Source organism: Salvelinus namaycush, chromosome 7 (assembly GCF_016432855.1).
Source record: "Salvelinus namaycush isolate Seneca chromosome 7, SaNama_1.0, whole genome shotgun sequence".
Lineage (NCBI taxonomy): Eukaryota > Metazoa > Chordata > Actinopteri > Salmoniformes > Salmonidae > Salvelinus > Salvelinus namaycush.
The window spans coordinates 34399086-34424845 of record NC_052313.1 but is presented as its reverse complement, the minus strand read 5'-3'; the positions used below and the strand labels follow the sequence as shown (position 1 = coordinate 34424845).

The 25760-nt window shown below is 44.7% G+C and overlaps 1 protein-coding gene across 1 annotated transcript in view; it reads right to left on the bottom strand.

The window, feature by feature from the left end:
* Positions 1–371: 371 nt before the first annotated feature.
* LOC120051195 (zinc finger E-box-binding homeobox 1-like) overlaps positions 372–25760 on the bottom strand; it is an 88335-nt gene continuing 62946 nt past the window's right edge. Inside the window, exons 2-9 of the mRNA XM_038997924.1 lie at positions 24748–24903; positions 15897–16055; positions 14278–14480; positions 13825–13930; positions 12954–13396; positions 10917–12269; positions 4307–4487; positions 372–3405 (exon numbers count right to left, since the gene is read on the bottom strand). Coding sequence (XP_038853852.1) covers positions 2501–3405; positions 4307–4487; positions 10917–12269; positions 12954–13396; positions 13825–13930; positions 14278–14480; positions 15897–16055; positions 24748–24903 — 3506 coding nt within the window. The 3' untranslated portion in view covers positions 372–2500. The remainder of the gene's footprint in view (positions 3406–4306; positions 4488–10916; positions 12270–12953; positions 13397–13824; positions 13931–14277; positions 14481–15896; positions 16056–24747; positions 24904–25760) is intronic.

The following is a 25760-nucleotide window of genomic DNA, read 5'->3' as shown; positions in this document are numbered from 1 at the left end:
GACGCGAGCGGTGTGGTCAGCATGTTAGTGCCAGCATCGGTTTGTGGTGGTAAATAGATGGCTATAGCATGCTTGACATTTAAAGGTCATTTCCAATTGAGCCTACATCTGCAGCGTTTACCTTGAATACAATCTCTGCAAACTTTGAAGATGGAATCCGCAGTATGGGAATCAGCGCCACTGTCTGCCTAACGGCCGTTGTTGTCGTTTTTATTCAGTTGACAAAGCAGAGCTGGCGAATGTCTCGCATCGTGGTAAAAACAATTGTAGTACATATGCTCGCTGTTCTATCGCGCACGCAATAATGACAGAGCGGGAAAAAGCCTAATTATGCAAGCTAATATAAGAAATAGATCAACAAACAAGGGGTATGTAATTGATGTATTTTATTGTGAGATGGGGAGTCATAAAAAAACAAAAGCAAAAACTATCACTATAAAAATGATTGTGGATTAAAACAGGGACATATAAAAAGAGGTTGTGGCCTTGACGTAGCAGACATACAAAGTAACAAATTGGCACAAATAAAACAAAAAAGGTCAATATTATTTTGGCTTGGCAAAAGGACAGATTCATGGTTAAGGATCATCTGTCAAAACAACAGCACACTCATGCTATTAGACATACAGTTAGTTCTCAAAGAGTTTCAGTAGCTTCATATTAAAGTGGGCAAAAGGTCAAAACTAACATGAGAATTAATGGATGCAGGAAGGCAATATGTTCAAATTTCCTGCTTGTGGGGTGTGCTGACAACTTGAGATAGCAGTACATTTTATTTTTGTTCTAAAACATACTTCAAAATGCCAGACTCTTTTATGTTCCAGCTTTGTTGTAGTCATTTTACCTTTCAAATTATTTTCATACTAAAATATATTATTGTGTTAATACAAACTACAGTATTGTACACTACACTGTAATAAATAACCATAAAGAAATATAAAAAAATAAGACACATAAATACAAAAGTTTTCTATAACTAAACAGATAACCCATATCATTGGGAATGGTAATAATACCGACATTGCTGAAAACATACAGTACACACATTTAACATATACAAAAAAACATCAACAACATAATAATACTGACAGGTAAAAAATATTGTCTGAATAACCATTCTGGTATCATATTTGCCTACTTTTGTTACCTGAAGAGAGAGAGTTTCACAAGTGTTAAACAAGTGCACTGGGACTGGACTGGGGAAAAGGATACATTTCAAGGCAGGAAATACTTCAAAATCATGTTTCATCATCCCGTTACAAGTCCTTTTTGCCGTTGATTGCTCTGATTATAAAAGAGGCAGATTTTTATCTCAAATATATAATTCCAGTCTAAATTATAATTCATGGTAAAGCTATCTTCTACAACATCAGGACTAGTGGTAGTGAGCCAAAAACAGTATATCAACATAAAGAGTTGACATGTTTGAGCTACTATCAAATCTGGGCCTTGAAACAACCTGACAACAGCTGCTAAGGAGAAACAGCAGTATGCAATGGCACTTTTGATATGCATGGTGTATTTTTTTTATATATATTTTTTTGCATAAGGCTGGGAGTGGGAATAGGGTCCAGGGCTTAAGGGTCAAATGATCTCTACTTACTAGGCCTAGATCATGAATGTTCTTCTTTATTCCTCTGCTTGATCTGATTCAGTAATGATGAGAACAGATTTATTAAATGAACAAAACGAACTAACAAAACATTTCGAACAATGTGTCATTGCAGACTTGTGTACCTCCTTCCATACTCCCCTTGACGTCTTCTTCATCTATAAGGTAATAATCAACTACTGGAACATCATCATGGCTGAACTTCATCACCTCACCATAGTTTTCATCTTTAAGGCTCACAATCCATGTAAAACAAACAAAAGGTATGCTAACATTATCAGCTAACGTGCTGATGCTGTATACTGTAGGTCTAGTGCGATAATACTGAAGGGTAGACAACACATAACTGTTAGAGCCATAAGTAAACCAAGCCACTTGTAGTGCACAGGATCTTTTTTTCCTCCAACTTAATAAAATACTGATTTTTTTGTTCATTGGCAATAAAAAGGTATAGAAATCTCTCCCAACTGTACAGCTTTTTAAAGGTTAAAATATGAATAATAACACTGATAAAAAGAAATGACCCAAGGTTGTTTTAGTAATAAAACATTATCTAAAACGTGTCGGTTCTAGCTTACAAAGTCTGTATAATCCAATTTTTGTCTTTAAACTTTGTTTTTGATTTTTACAAATACATTTTCCAACACTGAAAATTGTTTCTCCTTCTGTGGAGTAAGTCACTAGTATTTTTTTCAGGCACACCTGGATTCATACACAGTAGTGAACTGAAATGCATCGTCCGTCAGAGCAACCCAAACGTTATCCCTTTCCTCTCCCCCAACGTCATGGGGAGAAAAAGGATCCTTCCATTTCATAGAGGAAGAAATACAGGTCTGCTTCCTCCCTGTTTTATTTTGTATCTCCTTTCGCTCTGGTCGGTGTTTGGTTCTAGTCTTCTGAAACAGTGTTCCCGTTTGTTTCACCTTCATTCTCTTTCATGACCTCCCCTGATTCTTCCTTCTCCTCTGAGGTCAACACTTCCTCTGTGTCCATTGTCTCCTCCTTCACCTCCTGAGCCTGCTCTGACCGCTCCTCCTCCACCTCCTTCTCAGCCTGCTCCTTCTCTCCTCCATGTTCCTCCTCTTTCTCACTGTTCTCCTTTACCTCCTCTTGCCTTGTATGTGCCTTTTCCCCTGTAACCTCCTTTTCTTCCTGTTCTTCCTTTACTTCAACCCCCACTACCCCCTCCTCTTCCTCTTCTTCTCCTTCCTCCTCTTCACCCCCTACCACTATTCTCTTCACTTCTTGCTCTTCCTCTTCTTCATTCTCTCCCCCCTCCTGACCAGTGTTTTCTCCCTCCTCCTCTCTCTCCTCCTCCTCGTCCCCTCCCTCATCTCCTATCCGCACCACTTGTATATCATCCATATCCAGAACGCTGTCCGGATCTCCCTCCACCGCCTCCCCTGCCACTGTCTCCATGTCCTCATCACTCTCCTCCTCATCCTCCCTGGTGCTGCTCCCTCGCTCGTCAGAGTCCAGGTGGGAGGGAGGGGAGGAGGTGGGCCTGCTGTCCGACTGCTCCTGCTGCTCCTCTCCCAGGCCCAACCCCACGGGGCTCTCAATCTCCAGCATTTCCTCCCCTACACCTCCCTGACCTCCCCCCTGCGCCTCCTTCTTGCAATAGGAGTAGCGGTGGTTCATGTGCTGGGAGTAAGAGCCTGAGTGAGAGAAGCGCTTGCCACACTTGTCGCACTGGTAGGGTTTCTCTCCGGAGTGGAGACGCATGTGTTCTATCAAGTGGTGCTTGTGTTTGAAGGCCTTCCTGCAGATGCCACACTCGTGGGGTCTCTTGCCTGTAGCACGGGAGAAAATAAATATACAGTAAATAAAAAGATATCTCAGACAGAAATTGATAAATCATTCAGGACAGGATTATTGTTGAGTGAAATCTTCTCCTGTCAAATTGTTGTAATTCCCCAGACAGGTGTGCTTGTGAAACGGTTGATTATTATAGCGCCAAAGGTCGGTGAAATCTATATTATTTATCATCACGTATCCATGGGAAATATCTTAAAACAACACACAACAAAAGAGCAATCCGACCAGAAATGCTTCAGGGTTGAAGGCTGAACATTACACCAACGAGAGGAACGGGTAGTTCCAGGCTAAGTGAAGTCACTTGGATGTAAAACGGTGGTTCTACGCCAGGTATCAAAGTCATAAAGACAGAACGCCTCAGAGTAGGTTGACCTGTGCTTGGCCACAACACTACCCATGTTCTCATGTAAAATTACTAACAGAGCTCTTTTGCAACATCCCTCCAACATTTCATATGGGAAGGTAATGTCGTTGGCAGGGGGAGCTTGGCGGCAAGCAATTCCCAGGGTTTACAGCGTGTGTGTGTTTGAATGAGTCTGTGTATGTGTATGTGTTTGTGTGTGTATTGGATGTGTCCTCCACCCTTCTGCAATACACAATAGTAATAACAACACTGCAGTCAGTCTGTGTGTGATTTCTGAAATTACCCCCTTCAGTTTCACTTTGCCTCATATTTCCCTGAGGTTTCTCTGGGGAGGTGCAGTAAGGATGATAATCAGTAGGTATGAAATGGAAGAAAACAGTCTGAAACGGGGAGGTACTATCAAAACTTAACCAATAACAAACACGCGCTTTCATTTTCAGTTGCAAAGGGATTCGCTACGTTGCACCCTAATGAACATGACCCAGATTTAATTGATCTAGTCCCCGGCGTACCTGTGTGTTCGTATTTATGTCGGAGCAGAGAGCTGCTCTTCTGGAAGATCTTGTCACACAGGTCGCAGGCGTACATCCCACTCTCCGTCTTCCTCATCTTCTTCCTGGAAGGGGTGGTGTCTGAGTCATTCTGCTCCTCCATGGTAGACACTCCCTCTGAGCTTGTGTCCTGACGCTCCTCCTGAACAACAAATATAAATACATGTGAATATACACTCGGCCATTTTATTAGGTACAACACCCCCTTCATAAAAAGGGTTCGCTCCTACAGACAGTGAGTCATGTGGCTGTGGCTTGCTATATAAAGCAGGCTGACAGGGACTGCATTTCAAACTCAAAGTAGACAACCCTCGGCCCTATAATGTTTAACATCGTCACATTCTGAGTGTACCTTAAAATGTCCCTTGCCAAGCGAGGGAGAATGATGATCGGAGAGGTAACGTCCTTGGTGGAAATCTGGAAGTTGAGCTTAAAAACAACCAACTTAAAGCTATTAATGTACCTACTAGTAAGCCAACATATCTTGCTAGGACTCCTGTCAGGTAGCTAGCTACAGTTACCCATAGCTGGCAAGCTAGTTTTATACTTTGGTCATTTATTCCAATACATTTCAGAATTCCCCAAAATATGTTTATGAATCTAGCTATGTTTTATAAGCTCCTCACTATGAGACTGAGCCAATTTGCCAATGGTAAACTCAATGTCTGTATATATTTTTTAGCAAGCTAGCTTCATTTTATTTCTGACATGCCGAAAATGCAGCCTTGTTGATTAATTTGACACTTTGCGGCCACCAGAGTTTGACATGTGACTACAGTTTGCAACTTTTTTTTTGTGGGTTTGCTACATTGAATTGCGGGTCATATCAACCCTGCAAGTGACTGAAGTTGTTCACTCGCTCCCTCGAGCTAAATCGAGGGGGCAAGGTAAGTGAATTGGACCTCCACTTAAGATGGCAATCAAACTGCATCCAGTTTCGATGGGGATTCCCCCGAGGGAAAGTGGCTAGCACAATAGCTGAGGGGGTAAAAATAAAGTGTTTGAACTCCAGCCAGGCATTTAGTTACTGTTTGATTGAACATTCGAATGAGCAGAACGAGTGACCTAAGCAACTTTGAGCATGGTATGATCGTCGGTGCCAGCCGCAAGTTCCAGTATGTCACAACCGGCCAGCCTCCTGGGCTTATCACGCACGACAGTGTCTAGGGTTAGCGAGAATGATGCGACAAACAAAAATCATCCAGTCAGCGGCAGTTATGTGGGAAAAAACAGCTTAATTATGAGAGGTCGAAGGAGAATGCCAAGAATCATGCAAGCTAACAGGCGGGCCACAAACAGGCGAATAACGGCACAGTAAAACAGTGGTGTGCAGAATGGCATCTCGGAACGTGAAACTCGTCGGTTCTTGTCATGGATGGGCTATTGCAGCAGACGACCACACCGGATTCCACTCCTATCAGCTAAAAACAAGAAGAAGAGGCTCCAGTGGGCATGCGATCACCAACACTGGACTCCCAGTTTCTGATGCGTCATGATAAAAGCAGAAAAAGGATTTGATGTAAGCAGTATGAGTCCATGGCCCCATCCTGCCTGGTGTCAACGGTACAGGCTTGTGACGGTTTTGTAATGGTGTGGGAAATGTTTTCCTGGTACACATTTGGTCCTTTGATACTAACTGAGAATCCATGTCCCGAAGAATTCAGGCTGTTCTGAAGGCAAAGGGGGGTTCGACATGGTACTAGATTGGTGTACCTAATACATTGAGTATATGTTATATAATGTATTAGAAAGACGTAATCATGTGATTATTATAACTGTCTGAGCTGATGTTCTGCCTCTCCTCCTTGGGATAGAAGGGAATAACATCAAATCAAATTTTATTGGTCACATACAAGTGATTAGCAGATGTTATTGCGGGTGTAGCGAAATGTAGTAATATCTAACAAGTAATATCTAACCAATTGCACAACATATACCCAATACACAAAAAGCTAAGTAGGAATGAATTAAGACTATATACATACGGACGAGCGATGTCAGAGCGGAACAGGACTAAGATACCGTAGAATCGTATAGAATACAGTATATACATATGAGATGAGTAATGCCAGATATGTAAACATTATTAAAGTGACTAGTGATCCATTCCTTAAAAAGCACTTCATGATGACAGAGGTGAGTGCTACTGGGCATAGTCATTAAGTTTAGTTACCTTTGCCTTCTTGGGTACAGGAACATTGGTGGCCATCTTAAAGCATGTGGGGACAGCAGACTTGGGATAGGGAGAGATTGAATATGGCCGTAAACACACCAGCCAGCTGGTCTGCACATGTTCTGTGGACGCGGCTAGGGATGCCGTCTGGGCCGGCAGCCTTGCGAGGGTAAACACGGTTAAATGTTTTACTCACGTTGGCCACGGAGAAGGAGAGCCCACAGTCCATGGTAGCGGGTCGCGTCGGTGGCACTGTGTTATCCTCAAAGCGTGCGAAGAATGTGTTTAGCCTGTCCGGAAGCAAGACGTCAGTCTCGGCGACGTGGCTGGTTTTCCTTTTGTAGTCCGTGATTGTCTGTCGTCCCTGCCACATACGTCTCGTGTCTGAGCCTTTGAATTGCAACTCCACTTTCTCTCTAAACTGACGTTTAGCTTGTTTGATTGCCTTGCGGAGTGAATAAATACACTGTTTATATTCTGCCATATTACCAGTCACCTTGCTATGGTTAAATGCGGTGGTTCGCGCTTTCAGTTTCGTGCGAATGCTACCATTTATGCATGGTTTCTGGTTAGGGTACGTTTTAATAGTCACCGTGGGTACTACATCTCCTATACACTTCCTTATAAAATCAGTGTATGCATCTAGATTATTTTCGCAAGCTACCTGGAACATATCCCAGTCCACGTAATCAAAACAATCCTGAAGCGTGGATTCCGATTGGTCAGACCAACGTTGAATAGTTCAAAGCACGGGTACTTCCTGTTTGAGTTTCTGCCAAAAGGACGGTAGGAGCAAGAGTCGTGGTCAAATTTGACAAAAGGAGGGCGGAGGAGGGCCTTGTAAGCATTCTGTAAGTTTGAATAGGAATGGTCGAGTCTTAGCAGCGCGAGTAGTACAGTCGATATGTTGATAGAACTTCGGCAGCCTAGTCCTCAGATTTGCTTTGTTAAATCCCTAGCTACAATAAATGCAGCCTCAGGATATGTGGTTTCCAGTTTGCATAAAGTCCAGTGAAGTTCTTTGAGGGCCGTCAAGGTAACGGCTTGAGGTGGGATATAAACGGCCGTGGCGATGACAGAGGAGAATTCTCTTGGGAGATAATATGGTTGGCATTTAATTGTGAGGTATTCTAGGTCGGGTGAACAAAAGGACTTAAGTTCCTGTATGTTTCTAGAATTACACCATGAGTCATTAATCATGAAACACACCCCTCCACCCTTCTGCTTCCTGGAGAGATATTTATTCCTGTCTGCGTGATGTACTGAGAATCCTGCTGGCTTTACCGACTCCGACAGACTATTCCGAGAGAGCCATGTTTCCGTGAAACAAAGGATGTTACAGGCCCGGATGTCTCTCCGGAAAGAAATCCTTGCTCCATGCTCATCAACTTTGTTATCCAAAAACTGAACATTAGCGAGTAATATACTCGGAAGTGGTGGGTGATGTGCGCACCTCCTAAGTCGAACCAGCAGGCTGCCTCGATTGCCTCTCCTCCGCCGGCGATGTTTTGGGTCGGCCTCTGGAATAAGTTCAATTGAACAAGTTCAACAGAGGGCGGCAGGTAGCCTAGTGTTTAGAGCATTAGGCCAGTAACCGAAAGGTTGCTGGATCGAATCCCCGAGCTGACAAGGCAAAAATCTGTCATTCTGCCCCTGAACAAGGCAGTTAACCAACTGTTCCCTGGTAGGCTGTCATTGTAAATAAGAATTTGTTCTTAACTGACTTGCCTAGCTATATAAAGGTTAAATAAAAATATAAAATTGCTCTGGGGAGAGTGAATAAAGGATCTTCTCCAGGGAAGTTGTAATGCTGGTAGTTCTGATGAGTTACCGCTGCTCTGATATCCAATAGTTCCTCCCGGCTGTATGTAATAAAACAAAACATTTCCTGAGCTAATAATGTAAAAATTGTACGTAAAAAAACTAAAAGTGCAAAGTTTCCTAAGAGCTAGTCGCGATCCTGCCATCTCTGTTGGCGCCATCTTACTTATAGATATGTAATTTACGTGAATCTAATTTACGTCACAATCTTTGCATTCTCTCAACCAGCTTAAAAACAAAATGGGCCAGGACAATGACCCAACACACCTCCAGGCTGTGTAAGGGCTATTTGACCAGGAAGGAGAGTGATGGAGTGCTCCATCAGATGACCCGGCCTCCACAATCACCCGACCTCAATCCAATTGAGATGGTTTGGGATGAGTTGGACCGCAGAGTGAAGGAAAAGCAGCCAATCCTCAGCATATGTGGGAACTCCTTCAAGACAGTTGGAAAAGCATTCCAGGTGAAGCTGGTTGAGAGAATGCAAAGAGTGTGCAAAGCTGTCATCAAGGCAAAGGGTGGCTACTTTGAGGAATGTGTTTAACACTTTTTTGGTTACAACATGATTCCATATGTGTTATTTCACAGTTTTGATGTTTTCTCTATTATTCTACAATGTAGAAAATAGTAAAATAAAGAAAAACCCTTGAATGAGTAGGTGTGTCCAAACTTTTAACTGGTACTGTATGTAATATAGTGTTTACTGTTTTTAAGTATCAATTCTAACAGTACAGTAATACAGTTATGGAGAAACCTGGATAAGTAGTTTCATTGTCTGATTAAAACAGCAAACAAAATGTGCAGGACAATAATACAAAACAAGTGATATGGAGCTAAAATGGATTTAACTGATTTAGTTTTAAGTGCTTCATTGGTGTGTCATTCTGTTTCCCAGGAAAAAGAGAGTATCAGGAAGGGATGGTGTAGGTAGGCTGACTAATACCACTTCCTGTTTATGGCTCTTAGGGAATCATAACCTCGCCATAACAATTTCACAGTTAGTCTTTTACTGGCTGAGTGAAAAATACCATCATGATGACATCATCCCACCTTGGTGTGTTGGCCCTGAAAACCAGTCCTTACCCTCATCATGACTCATCAATGGTGAGTAAAAACTTTTCATGAGCGTAGGCTACGGCTGAGTTGCAAATGGCACGGCATCCTATTCCCTTTTGACAAAGTAGTGCACTATATAGGGAATAGGGTGCCATTTGGGACACACTCAACTACTTTTGAGTATTCAGCAATGAGAGACAGAGAGAAAGAGGAAGTGTGGCAGGCAGCATCATCATTAAGGAACTGATATACAATAGCTTTATGGACAGTTATGGGTTTTAACAAGGCATGCTCTATGCCAATCCACTTAATAGTTCAACATAATGCAACAACAAGTCAATGGTGAGACAGGAGCCTGTGCGTTTAAACAGATTCCTACAGATCAATAGGTCTCTACAGTAAGTGCTGCCTCATGTCTTCTGGCTGGGTGACAGCAGCAGCAGCTCAGGTCTGTGCTCGGGGAGTGATGGCTCTCACACATCTATCCATCATTATGGATTCATTACATGTCCTGGCTCTGACTTTACCACTGTGTTAGAGTTTGCTGGCACTTTCTGTATAATGTAGAGTAATTTATTAGGCCAGTTTCCTCTGTTGTATAGCATTGTCAAAACATTTTGACACTAACACTTTTAGTCATTTTGAAATGTTTGGCAGTATACTCTAGCATGAATACCCACTTAATATCCTTCTACTATTTCTCCCTACATCCCTGAGAGAGAAGGGAAGAGAGAGAGAGCATGAGAGAGAGAATGATCGAGAAGAGAGGAGAGCTAGGTCTTCTCGCTAGAGTCCTGTCCACCTTTCCCCCTCTCCTCCTCCCCCCAGCGCTGAAACAAAACAGTTCATCACAGGAGACACAGACAGTGGTGCCAAAATACCACCACCTCCACCCAGAGCTACAGGAGAGAAACTCATTCAGCTGGGAGAGTTCCCAGCTCAATAGGTGGAGCTTAACCTTCTCAGTATGGCTGAGCTGTAGTGGAACAGAGCCAGAAGAATTGAAGCACTAAAGGGGCAATAGACTGACTCCTGAGTGTTGAGGCCGTGTTGTTTCACTCAAAACAAATAAGACACGGGTAGAATGAAAAATAGGAGGAATGATTACATCTCAGAACTTCCCATTCTTCCAGCACCTCCTCCCTCACTAAACCTGAGCCAAGTCAGGCATTGAGTAACAAGCAGCAACATACCAGACGAGGGACTTAAGCAAGAGAACATGATTCTCAGTCATGCACCTGCAATACCGATCATGGTAGACTGTTTCCATGTAACAGGGTAATTTTCTCTAACCGGCAAACACATTCAAATACATGTAGTTAAGGCCATACACACAGCAGATGATTTTCTTGCAACTGACTGAATAAGAGCATCTGCTATGTAAAAGACCAAAATGTAATGTAAATGTAAACGGCTGCTTTCTCTTAGCTGGGTTACTGTAAAGAACTTTGACTGTTGCTTTGAAAAGAGCTATACAAATACATTTAAATTACTGATTGATTGATCCACTGATTAACAAACCTTGATGCCGTTGATCTGCAGTGTGGTCTTCTCCTGTGTCTCTGTCCCTGCAGGGCTGCTGGCTGTAGCTGTAGTGGTATAGGTGTAGGCCAACTGCGGGATGAGGATAGTCTGGTTGTTATTGGTGGTGAGCGCCCGGAGGCAGGGCACACCCGTGCTGCCCTGATCAGTGATGGCATAGATGGTCCCGCTGGGCAGCTGAGTGGTCATGATGCTGATGGGGTTGGCACTTTGTGGGCCGGCGGTGTACAAGGACAAGGTTTGGCTAGTCACGTGGTGGCCTGCGGCGCTGGCAGAGAGCGGACGTTCTTTCTTGGTTGTGCAAGTCTTCGTCAAGTTCAGGGGTTCGTCCTGATGGGAGTAAACAGTGGCTTGGTAGGAGGCCGCGGTGGCAGCGGTCTCCTCTCGGGTGGGCTTTGGTAGCGACAGGTCCAGGGGGACCTCCGTGCTGTCTGGGGAGGAGGGTTTGGCTGGGACGGGCCCCCCGGTGGTCAGGTTTAGTGGTGTAGGGGAGGCCGGGCAGGGCCCAGAGCCGTTAACCTCAGCCGGAGTGGCCTCAGCTGGGCTGGACTGCATCAGGGTGGGGCTCTCTGTGTCCTGCTCTGATCTTACTTTAGGGGACACAACAATGGCCCCATGACACTCAGACAAGGGCCCTTCTTCCTCAGACGGAGGGGTCGGGGCCCCTAGTGAGACCTGACCGCTCTGCATCTTGTCAAACCACTTCTTGACTACGTCGGCAGGCAGGCTGACCGAGTCGGAGATCTTGCTGAGCTCCTCCTTTGTGGGCTCAACGTTTAAGGCGAAGTAGGCCTTGAGGAGGGACAGAAGGTTCTTGGGCTGGTCCCCGAACCCCTCAGACAATAATGAATCGATGGCAGACTTTGATTTGTCCCCATTGATCCTGAGGCCTGAGGCTTTCTTACAGTGCTTGAGTGTGTGGAGAGCGTCCAGACCATCGGGGCACTCGTTACAAAGCAGGCAGGTCTTAGTAGTCTCCTCTTCCATCTTCTCCTCTTTGCTCCTGGGGGGCCTGCTAACTGTCAGGTCCTCTGGGAGTTTTTGCTGGGTCTTGCTGGAGGGCTCTGTGGCAGCCTGGGCCTGGCCTGGTGTTGTAGCCAGGGTCGGGGGCTCCTTTTTCAGGTTCTGGGCAGTGAGCTGGGTGCGTGTCTGGCTGGGGTCCAGGCTGTAGTTGATGATGATCTTGGTGGCGTTGCCGTCCTGACCCATAATGGGCAGACTGATGGCTGAGATGAGCTGCTGGTGAGGAACACCTGTCGCCCCCATGCCAGTCCCCGCTGACTTAGCGTTGTTCTCCAACATCTGTCTGATCATGTTACTGTCCACCGCCACCTTCAAGATTAAGATGAAAATGGTTTGTGCATTGTTTAATAAATCATTGTACAAATAGCAACAACAAGCGCATTACAAGTATTTCATGAATTCTAAGTTGTATTTTGGTATTCTATTATGATAACCATTAACTGTTGCAAAAGCAGCAGCTGCTCTTCCTGGGGTCCACACAAAACACGAAACATGACATAATACAATACATTAATAGACAAGAATAGCTCAAGGACAAAACTACATCAATTTAAAAAAGGCACACGTATCCTACATATCAATACATATACACAAACTATCTAGATCAAATAGGGGAGAGGCGTTGTGAGGTGTTGCTTTATCTGTTTTTTTAAACCAGGTTTGCTGTTCATTTGAGCAATATGAGATGGAACGGAGTTCCATGCAATAACGGGTCTATATAATAAATACTGTGCGCTTTCTTGAATTTGTTCTGCATTTGGGGACTGTGAAAAGACCCCTGGTGGCATGCCTGGTGGGATAAGTGTGTGTCAGGGCTGTGTGTAAGTTGACTATGCAAACAATTTGGGATTTTCAACACATTAATGTTTCTTATAAAAAGAAGAAGTGATGCAGTCAGTCTCTCCTACAGTCAGTCTCTCCTGTACTTGAATTACAAATACATTATTAAATACAGAGTACTATTTTTAGTCCTATTACAAATGTACAAATCACCTTCAAGACGTTCTGTAGGTCTGCCAGGTTGATGCTGATCGGAGAGACCAGGCCCATGGTGGGGAGCATCACCGCCTGCACCGCGCCCTGCAGGGGGGCAGCCGCACCCCCGTTGAACACCCCTCCTCCGTGACCGTTCACTCCTGTTGCCCCCGCTGCTGGAGACACTACCATGGGCTTGTACTCGTAGTCCATTGGCTCGCTCTTGATCTGGTTGAGGGGTAGTTGTTCCTGCAAGGGTTTGTCTCGGATCTGGGTGCGTGTGGTGGAGGAGGGCGAGGCGGGCATGGCTGGGGATGGGCATTGGGAGGCCTTTGCGGGCAGGGGTCGGCCGTTGACTGCTGAGATCACGCCGATGCACTTCTTACTGCTGATGTGGGAGCTGTAGGAGCCGGAGTGGGAGAACCGCTTCTTACAGTTGGAGCACTCGTATGGCTTCTCTCCTGTAGGGACAGACACATACACGCACACACACACACACATACAAGACCTCCATTAGGAGCAGAAGTAAATGAATAAACCTCCCAGGGAAAAAGGGTCTAATGCATTTCAAAAATGCTTAAACGCTGAGGTAATGGCACCATTGGGAAATACTCTTTAATTGTTGGCCGGCGCGCCAACACAAACACAATTATATCACATTAGGACAGAGCACAATGCTCTGAAACTCAATCAAGGACACATAAATACACAGAGTTACTAAACATAAATATTTGTTTGACGGAAACAGAAACATCTGGGCGGATGGCGTGGCCAATAGTAACTAACTTCTACAATTACCCCAACCCTTTTCCACATTAAAGAATACACACGCACATACACAAACACACAAACAAACAGGGCTGCCATGGTGACTGAGGGGTCCACTCACCGCTGTGGATGCGTAGGTGCTCTTTCAGGTGGTGCTTGTACTTAAATGCTTTTTCACATTCAGTGCACTTGAATTTCCGGTTGCCCCCCGACTGTGTCATGTGCCTCTGTCAGACACAGGAGGAAAGGCGGGAGGGGATGGTCAGTCACACAAAAATTAACTTTGTACTAGTACAAATGTATGCAAGAGGAACATTAGACAATGGCCATTGGCCCCAAAAAATCCAATCCTTGGATATGAAATGGTCAAAATGTCTATTAAAAAATAATTAAGTTATGAGGGAATACTGATCAACACCTACTTTCCCACTTCCTGGGTTTTGGACACAAATTTCACATCACATTACCTTTTATCTACATAATCTTCATACACTATGCTGTGCTGCACGTAGTAGTTGACAAACAGCATGTATTTTTGTGTATCTATCTAGTGTTATGTTATGTTACCAGGTACCTGGTCTCTGCCAGCTTTGTGGGCACTCATGTGTCTCTCCAGCTGAGTGCGGTAGGCGAAGGTGTAGCTGCACTGGGAGCAGCTGAAGTTGTCCTCGCTCTTCTCATGGCGCAGCTTGATGTGCTCCTTCAGGGACGTGTAGCGCTTGTAGCCGCGGGCACAGTAGGGACAGGTGAGGAGCTGTGAGAATGCATCCGGAGTGCCTGGTGGGGGGGAGAGAGCGAGAGGAAGGGAGCACGTAAGCGAGCGTGTGTGTGTGTGTGTGTGTGTGTGTGTGTGTGTGTGTGTGTGTGTGTGTGTGTGTGTGTGTGTGTGTGTGTGTGTGAGAAAGAGAAGGGGGAGTCTGTGTATGTATGTGTGTGTGTGAGTGAGTGAAAGAGAAGGGGGAGTGTGTCTGTGTGTGTGTGTGCGTGCGTGTGTGCGTGCGTGTGTGTGTGCGTGCGTGTAGTATGGAAAGGGGGCTAGTCTGTAGAGTAATCAGAGGGTCAATAGATAGTAAGGGTCATTTGATTATGATGATTGATAGACACAGGAGCTCTGGACTGTTTTTTTTATTTTTTTTACCCATTTCACCAGGTACTAAGCGATCCTCTATTAAGACTCACAGTTTCCACACTAACTACATGACAGATGCAACATACTCTCACTTGCATTCAAGAGAGCTGGATACTGTAGATGCTGTTGGTAATTCATGAATAACATAGTAGGTGTTGTAAATGTGCAATCAACGGCACTAGTATACATGAGTAACACGAGTAATGTCTTTAAAATATTGGAATTCTAAGCCTATATCTTTCTCTAAAAAAACACCCACTGGTTTCAAATGAATGCCCAGACATTCAATAAAAGCCTGCTGGAAACACGGTAGAACACGGCGAGAAGACCTAATGCACACCGAGCTCCAGTTCCCCAGGGTTGTTTTGCTGCTCCAGTGGGTCCCACACAGGTAAAGTATTACCTGTTAACAGGTGATGTATTAAGCCTCCCTACTGGCCACACATAATGTCTCTCACACACACACACACACACACATTATCACCCAGGTACTAGTGAATCATCACTGACACAGGTGTGAGACATTTGCTCAGGTGTTGCTGTTTTCAAACTCTCTGGGGATGACAGGTAACCGCCAAAAGCTCTTTGGACACAGACTGGGCTTTTATGGCCTTTCACAGCTGTGTGTGTGTGTGTGTTCGTGCGTGTGTGTTAATGTGGGGGGAGTTAACACCTTTAGAGGGAGAGACAGAAGCCCGAACAACAAATCAAGGTGTTGCCTGGAGGCATAACACCTGTAGGGGATGGGGGGGTGGTGTCAAGGTACAAAGTATTTTTGGGGGGATGTGTGCTACCCCTGCTCTGTGCTGAGCTTGACTCAGAGGGGAATCTATGGCCAATCAGGGACACTATTTAATGAAAACTGGTACTTTGAACCAGTACAAAGCAGAGGAGTGATGAAGTGAGGTGTGTGTGTGTGTGTGTGTGTGTGTGTGTGTGTGTGTGTGTGTGTGTGTGTGTGTGTGTGTGTGTGTGTGTGTGTGTGTGTGTGTGTGTGTGTGTGTGTGTGTGTGTGTGTGTGAGAAAGGTGTGCAGGTGAGGTGTGTGTGTGTGTGTCTTTGTACCATTCTCGTCATGTCCGCTGGCCTCAGGCGTCCCCTGACGGGGCTCGTCCTCAGGGGCTTCTGGGTAGATGATGGTCGTGTCTCCCTGCTGCAGTATCTCCTCCACCAGAGCATCTGTACTGCCGTCATCCTCCCCATCAGAACCACACTCCTCCCTCACTGAAACACAGGGACAGGCAACTATTTGGACAAGAACATGGGGAAAGGGACATCAAAGATCCTCTCCATTGTTATAAAACATCACAATTGTAATACATTAGAACTGTGACCTACAACTAGGTGAGTTAGTAAATCTAATGTATCCCTAGAATCAACCAATCCCAATGCAATAGACTTCAAACATAAACGTCTCTCTGCCTCCTCAAACCCCAGGCCTAGATCAACCTCCTCTCTGGATAAGAAAGAACAACCTGGCCACTGTGGGAACTAATATCCTAATACAACAGTAAATGAGATCCGTTATCAGGGAGCATATTCTCTCCTCCGCATCACATTTGCTGCCGTTGCGCCACTAATGAGGGCTAATTGACGAGCTAAATAAGGCTGTAGGAAACAGCATAACTCGAGGACACATTTAGGAAGTGGAACGCTTCCGTCTCTCTGCTCGGCTTCGCTTCCTGAAGCACGTACACAACAGGGTATAGCGTGTCAGCAGTTAAAACAATAACGAAATACACCTAGTTATTATCATTATTACTAACCCTTATTTTGCCAGGTAGGTTGACAGAGTAAGAACACATTCTATTCGACAGGAAGTGAGAAAGTATGATTATAAAACACCTAACGGCATTGTTTACCTCCCTAAAGAGAGACAACTTTTATTTACTGAGCAGATGTATCAGGCTAGGGGAATTTAATTCTCCTGTTAGTTTCTTTAGTGTTGAGGTTTTTCTGTGCGTGTAAAGGTCTGTGATAGTGAGACCCAGCTGTGTGTTGCTGTGTCAGAGGGGAGCTTGTACGCTCCGTGACTCAGCCAGGCAGGCCCAGTAAATTCCAACAGCCCTCCTACTTAACAGGGCCCAGCCCTTGGCTGGCTCTCTCCTGGCTCGCTCCTTGCTCTCTCCTGTGCACTATAACAGTGGATGAGACAAGGTGAGAAATGGACGGTTCCACTACACGGAACACACATCCCTACTCCAACCACACGGTACACACACACAGTTATTGGTTACCATGGTTATTAAACACATTCAGCTGAACCTCCTCCATCCCGCTGCCCCACAGCAAAAAAGGAGAGGGAGGAGAAGGAGAGCGAGTGAAAGTGAGTGTGAAAGAGAGAGTGAAAAAAATCCAGTGGCCAACACAGTGTATGTGAGAAAGAAAACCAGAGAAAGACAGCGAGAGATACAGAGAGAGAGAGAGAGAAAAAGAGAGATGTAATCACCAGGTGCTGAGAAAGTCTGACTGCAGGATTATATCCATCCTCAGTATAGGATGGAGGGGGAGAAACAGATGAGTGCCTCCTAACCCTCACATTAAGCCACAGCGTTACTTCCCATGACCTCAATGGATCCCTCACTCTCTCTCTCAACCATTCAGAAATGTCTTAAGTTTTTCACCGTTGAGCTAGATTTGTAAGATTACATTTTTCTTGCAGTTCAACGTTCTTTTAATAACATTAAGCAGCTAAATAACAACCTATTTCAACAGTCACACATGTTGCTGTTTTCTGTATCTACAGTCCACTACCCTGGCCTGAAGTTACCTGATCCCTGCCTCACTCAGGGTCTCAGAATGATGTAACAGCCTACATCTCCAACACACACACACCAACTCGGGACACTGAATGTAGAGTGTGTGTGTGTGTGAGATAGGGTCGCTCTGGCGGTCGGCTCTGAGGTGTTACAGGTCTCTGGTTGTTACGGTTACGGCCCCATTCACCGTCTCTCTCAGACCTCTGCTACAGTAAATAAGAGCTGAAGGCCACAAGGGTCAAAGCCAGTCAGGCAGTCTATGAAAAGTCAGTTTATCAGCATGTTTCAACATGGCCAAACATGACACATGGACGTGAACTCACTGAAGCATGAGTGTAAAACTTGGACAGGTTCTGGAGTTATCTGACTAGACCCTAAAGAAGATTTATAAAAATTGTATTTTGTAATTGTCTGTGGCAGGGCTTGCAAAACTATTAGACTACAAAGGGAAACCCAGCCACGAGCTGCCCAATGACGCGAGCCTACCAGACGACCTAAATGCCTTTTATGCTCACTTTGAGGCAAGCAACACTGAAGCATGCATGAGAGCACCAGCTGTTCCGGACGACTGTGTGATCACGCTCTCCATAGTTGATGTGAGCAAGACCTTTAAATAGGTCAACATTCACAAGGCCGCGGGGCCAGACAGATTACCAGGACGTGTACTCAGAGCATGCGCGGACCAACTGGCAAGTGTCTTCACTGACATTTTTAACCTCTCCCTGACCGAATCTTTATTACCTACATGTTTCAAATAGACCACCTTAGTTCCTGTGCCCAAGAAAGCGAAGGAAACCTGCCTAAAAGACTACCACCCTGTAGCACTCACATCGGTAGCCATGACTTACATCAACATCATCATCCTGGAAACCCTAGACCCACTCCAATTCACATACTGCCCCAACAGATCCACAGATGACCCAATCTCAATCGCACAGCACACTGCCCTTTCCCACCTGGACAAAGGGAACACCTATGTGAGAATGCTGTTCATTGACTACAGCTCAGCATTCAACACCATAATGCCCACAAAGCTCATCACTAAGCTAAGGACCCTGGAACTAAACACCTCCCTCTGCAACTGGTAGACAACAACACATCTGCCATGCTGATCCTCAACACTGGGGATCAGGGGTGCGTGCTTAGTCCCCTCCTGTACTCCCTGTTCACACACAACTGCGTGGCCAAGCACGATTCCAACACCATCATTAAATTTGCTGACGACACAACAGTAGTAGGCCTGATCATCGACAACGATGAGACAGCCTATAAGGAGGAGGTTAGAGACCTGGTGCCAGGACAACAACCTCTCCCTCAATGTGAGCTTCCTGCCATCCAGGACCTATATACTAGGTGTGTCAGAGGAATGGCCCAAAAATTGTCAAAGACTCCAGTCACCCAAGTCATAGACTATTCTCTCTGCTACCGCACGGCAAGTGGTACAGGAGCACCAAGCCTAGGTCTAAAAGGCTCCTTAACAGCTTCTACCCCCAAGCCATAAGACTGCTGAAGAATTAATAAAATGGCCACCTGGACTATTTACATTGACACCCCCCCCACACTTTGTTTTTACACTGCTGCTACTCACTGTTTTATCTATGCATAGTCACTTTACCTACATGTACAAATTACCTCGGCTAACCTGTACCCCTGCACATTGACTCCGTACCGGTACCCCCTGTATATAGCCTCGCTATTGTTATTTTATTGTGTTACTTTTTATTTTGTACTTTAGTTTATTTAATAAATATTTTCTTAACTCTATTTCTTGAACTGCATTGTTGGTTAAGGGCTTGTAAGTAAGCATCTCACGGTAAGGTCTGCACCTGTTGTATTTGGCGCATGTGACAAATAACATTTGATTTGAGTCGGTATTAAAATGTCCTCACCGCGGGGGAATTCTCATGTTGCTTATGAGTGCATTTCACACTACTTTTGGATTGTAAGGCTCGTATGAATCTCCTGCTTACTCCTGCTTAATATAATGTTTGTGTCATCGTTGCCAAACAACTGCATTATACTTATAAAATACTTCAACCAGTATAAATGCCCTTTGGCTAACTTCGCTACAGCCTATGTCAATGAGCATTAGCATACTAGCTAACAACTACTGCATCAAGAATAGGTATTTTGCAAAAAATACCAACGAAATATAATCTTAGCGACTGTTCAAGCAATAATCAAATCAATGTTGTAAGCATATGAGAACCCCAAAAAGCATATGAGAACCCTAAGCGTATGTTTAGAAGTAATAACTATGTACATCTATGCTATGCTGTATGAGTGCAGATCGGGAACAGCAGCTGTTTTCCCCCATGGTGGCCGTTGTTCAGGGACTACTTGTTTATGACGCGAATAGCGACCTTGATCCTTGATATAAAAATCCTCTTTCCTTGTTGTGCTTAAATAAAGAGTTCAATTCTAGCTTACGCTAGAAGGCCAGAATCATCAGAACACCCACACACTATCTCTGTAACCTGATACAGAGGGGTCCCATGAGCGTAACTATACATGACGACCACATTAGCATTCCCTGTCCTGGGTGAGCTGGACTCACCTTTGACCCCTACTTCCTGTGGCCGTGCATCCTGCCCCTACTAGGTGTCTTCTATCGGGGAAGGAGAGGGGGAGCCAGCATGTCTCTGCGATAAGCAGTGAGTGATAGACCCAGTCTGTTAAAATAATCTTGAAACAACAGGATGCAAGCCAGTGGGATCTGGGATGAATGTGAGGTTTATCTTATCTGGGCTCGGGATGATTTACTTAACTTGAGTTCAGCATTATCACAGAGTCAGTCCCTGAGTATCCACCACACAACTTTCCCAGTGCTCTATCCCTCTGTCGGTTTCCCTTTCCTTTCCTGTTCGTCCATGGTGTCTTAACTTACTGACTGAGAAATATCATGACTTAAAGCCCTACAGGAATTTATTATGTGCTCCGCAATGCCCATGACTCCTGCTGTAGCTATTATCCTGAGTTAGGGCATTCAAATGTTTTATTGAGACTCATCTTCAGGGGAAACGCATGGCCCATTGCCGATGAGCTATTAGGTGAACGGCAGTGACCAGACAGAAGGAATTTACTCAAACGAAATCATCATACTGTGTATCGACCATATGACGTGAGCACATGCCATGCCTAATAACACACTAATCTTACAGAGTGGAAAGAACTCTGTATATTTCCATAAGGCAGGTCAGTTAAACCTGGGTTTCATGAGATCATTGTATTAGTTACCTCCACTGACTATATATTAGTGGCTACCTCCTAGTATTAAACCACACATTCTCCTTTCCTCTCCTCCCTACCCGTTCACTCTGAACTGAACAGAGAATACAGTCATTATTGAATCAGTAATGGAACAAATCCCACCTCAATAAAAAAAATTCACCTCTCCTTGGTACATTGAATCATCCGGCCTCTTCACTGAGGTGGTGGGCACGGCAATGCTTTACTCCAAGGGCTGTGGCAGTACTACAGTGGATATTCATTTAGAACGAAATGAGTAATGACAGTGAGCAGGGGGCCAGTGATACCATATGATCAGGAGAAATGATTCAGGAAGAGAGGGGGAAAACGGAGGGAGGGAGCGAGGGACTGCAGCAGGGTGAAAACCACGTCAAGACTTTAATTTGAGCCAGCGCCACAAGCAGCCAGGGTAAGGGAAAGATTAGTGGGTGGCTGCAGCTTTCAATGGTTACGCCGACCTAGAGTACCGACAACTGTTTTCCATAGAGAAAAGCAATGGGGACAGAGAGAGAGAGAGAGAGAGACGGAGGATGAGTGTGGAGGTGTGTTTGTTTTTAAAGGAAAAGGGCTGAGACTTGCAATATGTTTCATCAGTTTATTCCCACAGAGCTGGCGTTTATTAGAGAGAGAGAAAAAGAGAGAGCGAGAGGGACGAGGAGAGAGAGTGGAGGACGAGCAGGGAAAAAGAGAGAGAGAATTAGGAGGGAGAAAGGAGGAAGGGAGAAGGAATGTGCCTGATCAGGCCAGCAGCCAGCTTTCTAAAGCCTCGGCAATTTAAGTATAACTCATGCTTTTGAAGTGTTTAATGTTCTCAGAGACCAATGACATTCTTCCCCAACTTCCCCTTTAAGAGGGAGCATGCAGATGGACAGGGGTGGATATGGCATAATAGTGATGTCAATGACAGCAGGATCTGTCTGGAGAGTAGGCTACAGTATGTCAGTCAGGTGTGAGACAGCTGTTGAGAGCTTGAAACTGTCTGCATCACAGGCAGTCCACAAAAATAAATGCTCAAATCGGTTCTGTACTGGCAGCTATACTGATTACCATACTCATCTATCTAACCATGAAGAACATTCTGTTCTATAAGTCTGTTTACATACATAGTCACCATCATCTAAACACAACTCTGTCACATCACACTGTGTCAAATAACCTGTCCCTTCCATGTCATCCACCAGCTAACATACTTAGTAAATGTCATCCACTGCATATACCATAGCTAAGACACTGGGCAAACTGAACCAGCTCCATACAATATAATCAACGATCCAAATCAATCAGCCCTGCAAATGACCTGTTACATTGCATGTACAATGCATTCATTTTTCCACATTTGGTTACGTTACAGCCTTACTCTAAAATTGATTAAATAAAAATAAATTTGCATCAATCTACACACAATATCCCATTATGAACAAAGCGAAAACGGGTTTTTAGAAATTGTGTTAATACATTGTTAGAAATGTATTGAAAATAAAAAACAGAAATACCTTATTTACATAAGTATTCAGACCTTTTGCTATGAGACTCAAAATTGAGCTCAGATGCATCCTGTTTCCATTGATCATCATTGAAATGTTTCTACAACTTGATTGGAGTCCATCTGTGGTAAATTCAATTGATTGGACATGATTTGGAAAGGCACACACTAGTCTATATAAGGTCCCACAGTTGACAGTGCATGTGAGAGCAAAAACCAAGCCATGATGCCAAAGGATTTGTCCGTAGAGCTCCGAGACAGGATTGTGGCGAGGCACAGATCTGGGGAAGGGTACCAAAACATTTCTGCAGCATTGAAGGTCCCCAAGAACACAGTGGCCTCCATCATTCTTAAATGGAAGACGGTTAGAACCACCAAGACTCGTCCTAGAGCTGGCTGTCTGGCCAAACTGAACAATAGGGGGAGAAGGGCCCTGGTCAGGGAGGTGACCAACTACCCGATGGTTACTCTGACAGAGCTCCAGAGTTCCTCTGTGGAGATGGTTGTCCTTCTGGAAGGTTCTCCCATCTCTGCAGCACTCCACCAATCAGGCCTTTATGGTTGAGTGGCCAGACGGAAGCCACTCCTCAGTAAAAGGCACATGACAGCTCGCTTGGAGTTTGCCAAAAGGCACCTAAAGGACTCTCAGACCATGAGAAACAAGATTCTCTAGTCTGATGAAACCAAGATTAAACTCTTTGGCCTGAATGCCAAGTGTCACGTATTGAGGAAACATGGCACCAACCCTACGATGAAGCATCGTGGTGGCAGCATCATGCCTTGGGGATGTTTTTCAGTGGCAGGGACTGGGAGACTAGTCAGGATCGAGGGAAAGATGAACAAGCAAAGTACAGAGAGATCCTTGATGAAAACCTGCTCCAGAGTGCCCAGGACCTCAGACTGGGGCAAAGGTTCACCTTCCAACAGGACAACAACCCTAAGCACACAGCCAAGTCAATGCAGGAGTGGCTTCGGGACAAGTCTCTGAAAGTCCTTGAGGGGCCCGGACTTGAACCCGAAAGCTTCAAGTGTGCAGCAACGATCCCCATCCAACCTGACAGAGCTTGAGAGGATCTGCGGAGAAGAATGGAAGAAACTCCCAAAATACAGGTGTGCGAAGCTTGTAGCGTCATACCCCAAAAGACTTGAGGCTGTAATCACTGCCAAAGGTGCTTCAACAAAGTATTGAGTAAAGGGTTTGAATACTTATGTAAATGTCATATTTCAGTTGTTTTTTTTATACATTTGCAAAAATGTTTTTGCTTTGGCATTATGGGGTATTGTGTGTAGATTGATGAGGGGAAAAAACATTTTAATCCATTTTTGAATAAGGCTGTAATTTTTTGGGGAAAAAGTCTAGGGGTCTGAATACTTTCTTGGGGACCAAACAATTAATCCCATTCAAAATCCTATTGTCCCAAACCTAACCTTTAAGCGGAACCTAACCTTAACCTTAACCCGAACCCCAAACCCTAACCCTAATTGTAACCCTAACCCTAAACCTACTGTAACCCCTAAGCCTAAAATAGCCTTTTTCCTTGTGGGGACAGGCGAAATGTCCCTACTTGCCTGAATTGTACTTGTTTCACTATCCTTGTGAGGACTTCTGGTCCCCATAAGGACAGTAAAAACAAAAACACACACACACATATATACACACCATGAGCTAATTCTCTATGCAAGATTGCCTTGGTACAGCTGTTGAAATGTTAACATCCTTTAATAACACCTCACATTGTTGTGTTTTGGGACGTGACATCAGACCCTTCTCGCGGTGATGTCAATTTTACGTGATTGTGTGTGTGTGTGTGTGTGTATATGTAGGTTTGTGCGTGTATATATACTGTTTGTGTGAGTATGTGCGTAAGGTAAGCTCAGTTCAGTCACAGCGCGGTACATCACTCCAATGCCCACTAGCAACATAAAGCTCTCACCATGGCAGGTCTATTTTGGAAAGCTGAAGGTCTCGTGGCCCCGTGTGGCTCAGTTGGTAGAGCATGGCGCTTGCAACGCCAGGGTTGTGGGTTCGATTCCCACGGGGGGCCAGTACAAAAAAAGTATGAATGTATGTACTTGTAAGTCGCTCTGGATAAGAGCGTCTGCTAAATGACTTAAATGTAAATGTAATGTCTCTACCCTGGTGGCATTGTCCTGTTTGAATACCAGGATTCCTGTCAACCCTGCAGCCTGTAGTACCTGTTTCCTTTCACTGTATCATAGTTACACGCAGGTAGAGCTCGGTCAAGGTACTAGGTATTCTTAACTGACATCACCTTTTACTGAGTTCAGTGCAAGGAAAAATCAGTAAATCGGTACTACAGTAAACGCTCAGCAAAAAGCACACAGAGAAACAGACACGGAGAGAGAGACCGAGATCTGTCTGCGTGCGTGTCCCACTCTGTGTGTGTGTGTGTGAGACCATCACCTTCATCCCAGCGGTCTCCGTTGTGATCTTCACTGGGTACGTTGCTGTCACAGTCAGCCCCGTCTGCCAGACTCCCGTCCTCCTCCACGATGTGCAGCTTGTCCTCATCATCTGAATCTGAGCCTGGGGCCTTCACCACATTACTGTAGTTGGTTACTGCGGGCGGAGAGAGAGGAGAGGGGTTGGTCAACCGTTAATATGATAGAAGTGAGACGCGATTTAAGACAATGAAGATGGAAGGTGCTGTATTGGATGAGAGAATGGTCCCCAGTAGGGATGCAAATTTTGGTAAATTTTGCTGCCAACTAACTGACCATCATTAACCGGTAAACAATTTTTTTCCCAAACAGTATAATGACGTGGCCAGCAGAAAAAACTATCAGAGATCTTCATATAATGATGAGATGCTTATGTTTCTGCCCTAACAATGGGAGTCGTCTAAAGGCAGGGAACAAGTTTAGGCCCAAAATAAGCCCATAGAAACGCATTGGACATATTTTGGACATATTTTGGCGAGAGTGAAACCTCTCACTTCGCCTCTTCCTCTCTGATACATACAGTACATGCATACACAGACCGGACATTTTTCATGAAGAGCTTAATGGAAACATGCAACAATAGCAAGCCTATCGTCTTACAGTCAAAAGGCTATATATAGCCTATTACTGAACATGCAACTCCTGTAATGAAGCAGCTAATAAAACGTTATTTTTTTCAAACATTTGCCAAAATGCAGTTTGCGGGAAACACAGTTCTAAACAGAGCGCCTAATGCCAGCAGTTCCAAATGTGACAGAGATGAAAATCTATAGACCGATAAGCATGACCGGTCAACTGTATTTTCGGCAGCTAACCGATGAACGGTTAACCATTAACATCCTTAGTCTCCAGTCTTGGAATATAGTCAATTATGCCTGCAGATTAGCCAAATCTAGACAGAAAATACACAAACAAATCAAATGTAGGCTAAAGCCAAAGCACGGCATTACTAACAACCAAGGAAACAGAGCACTC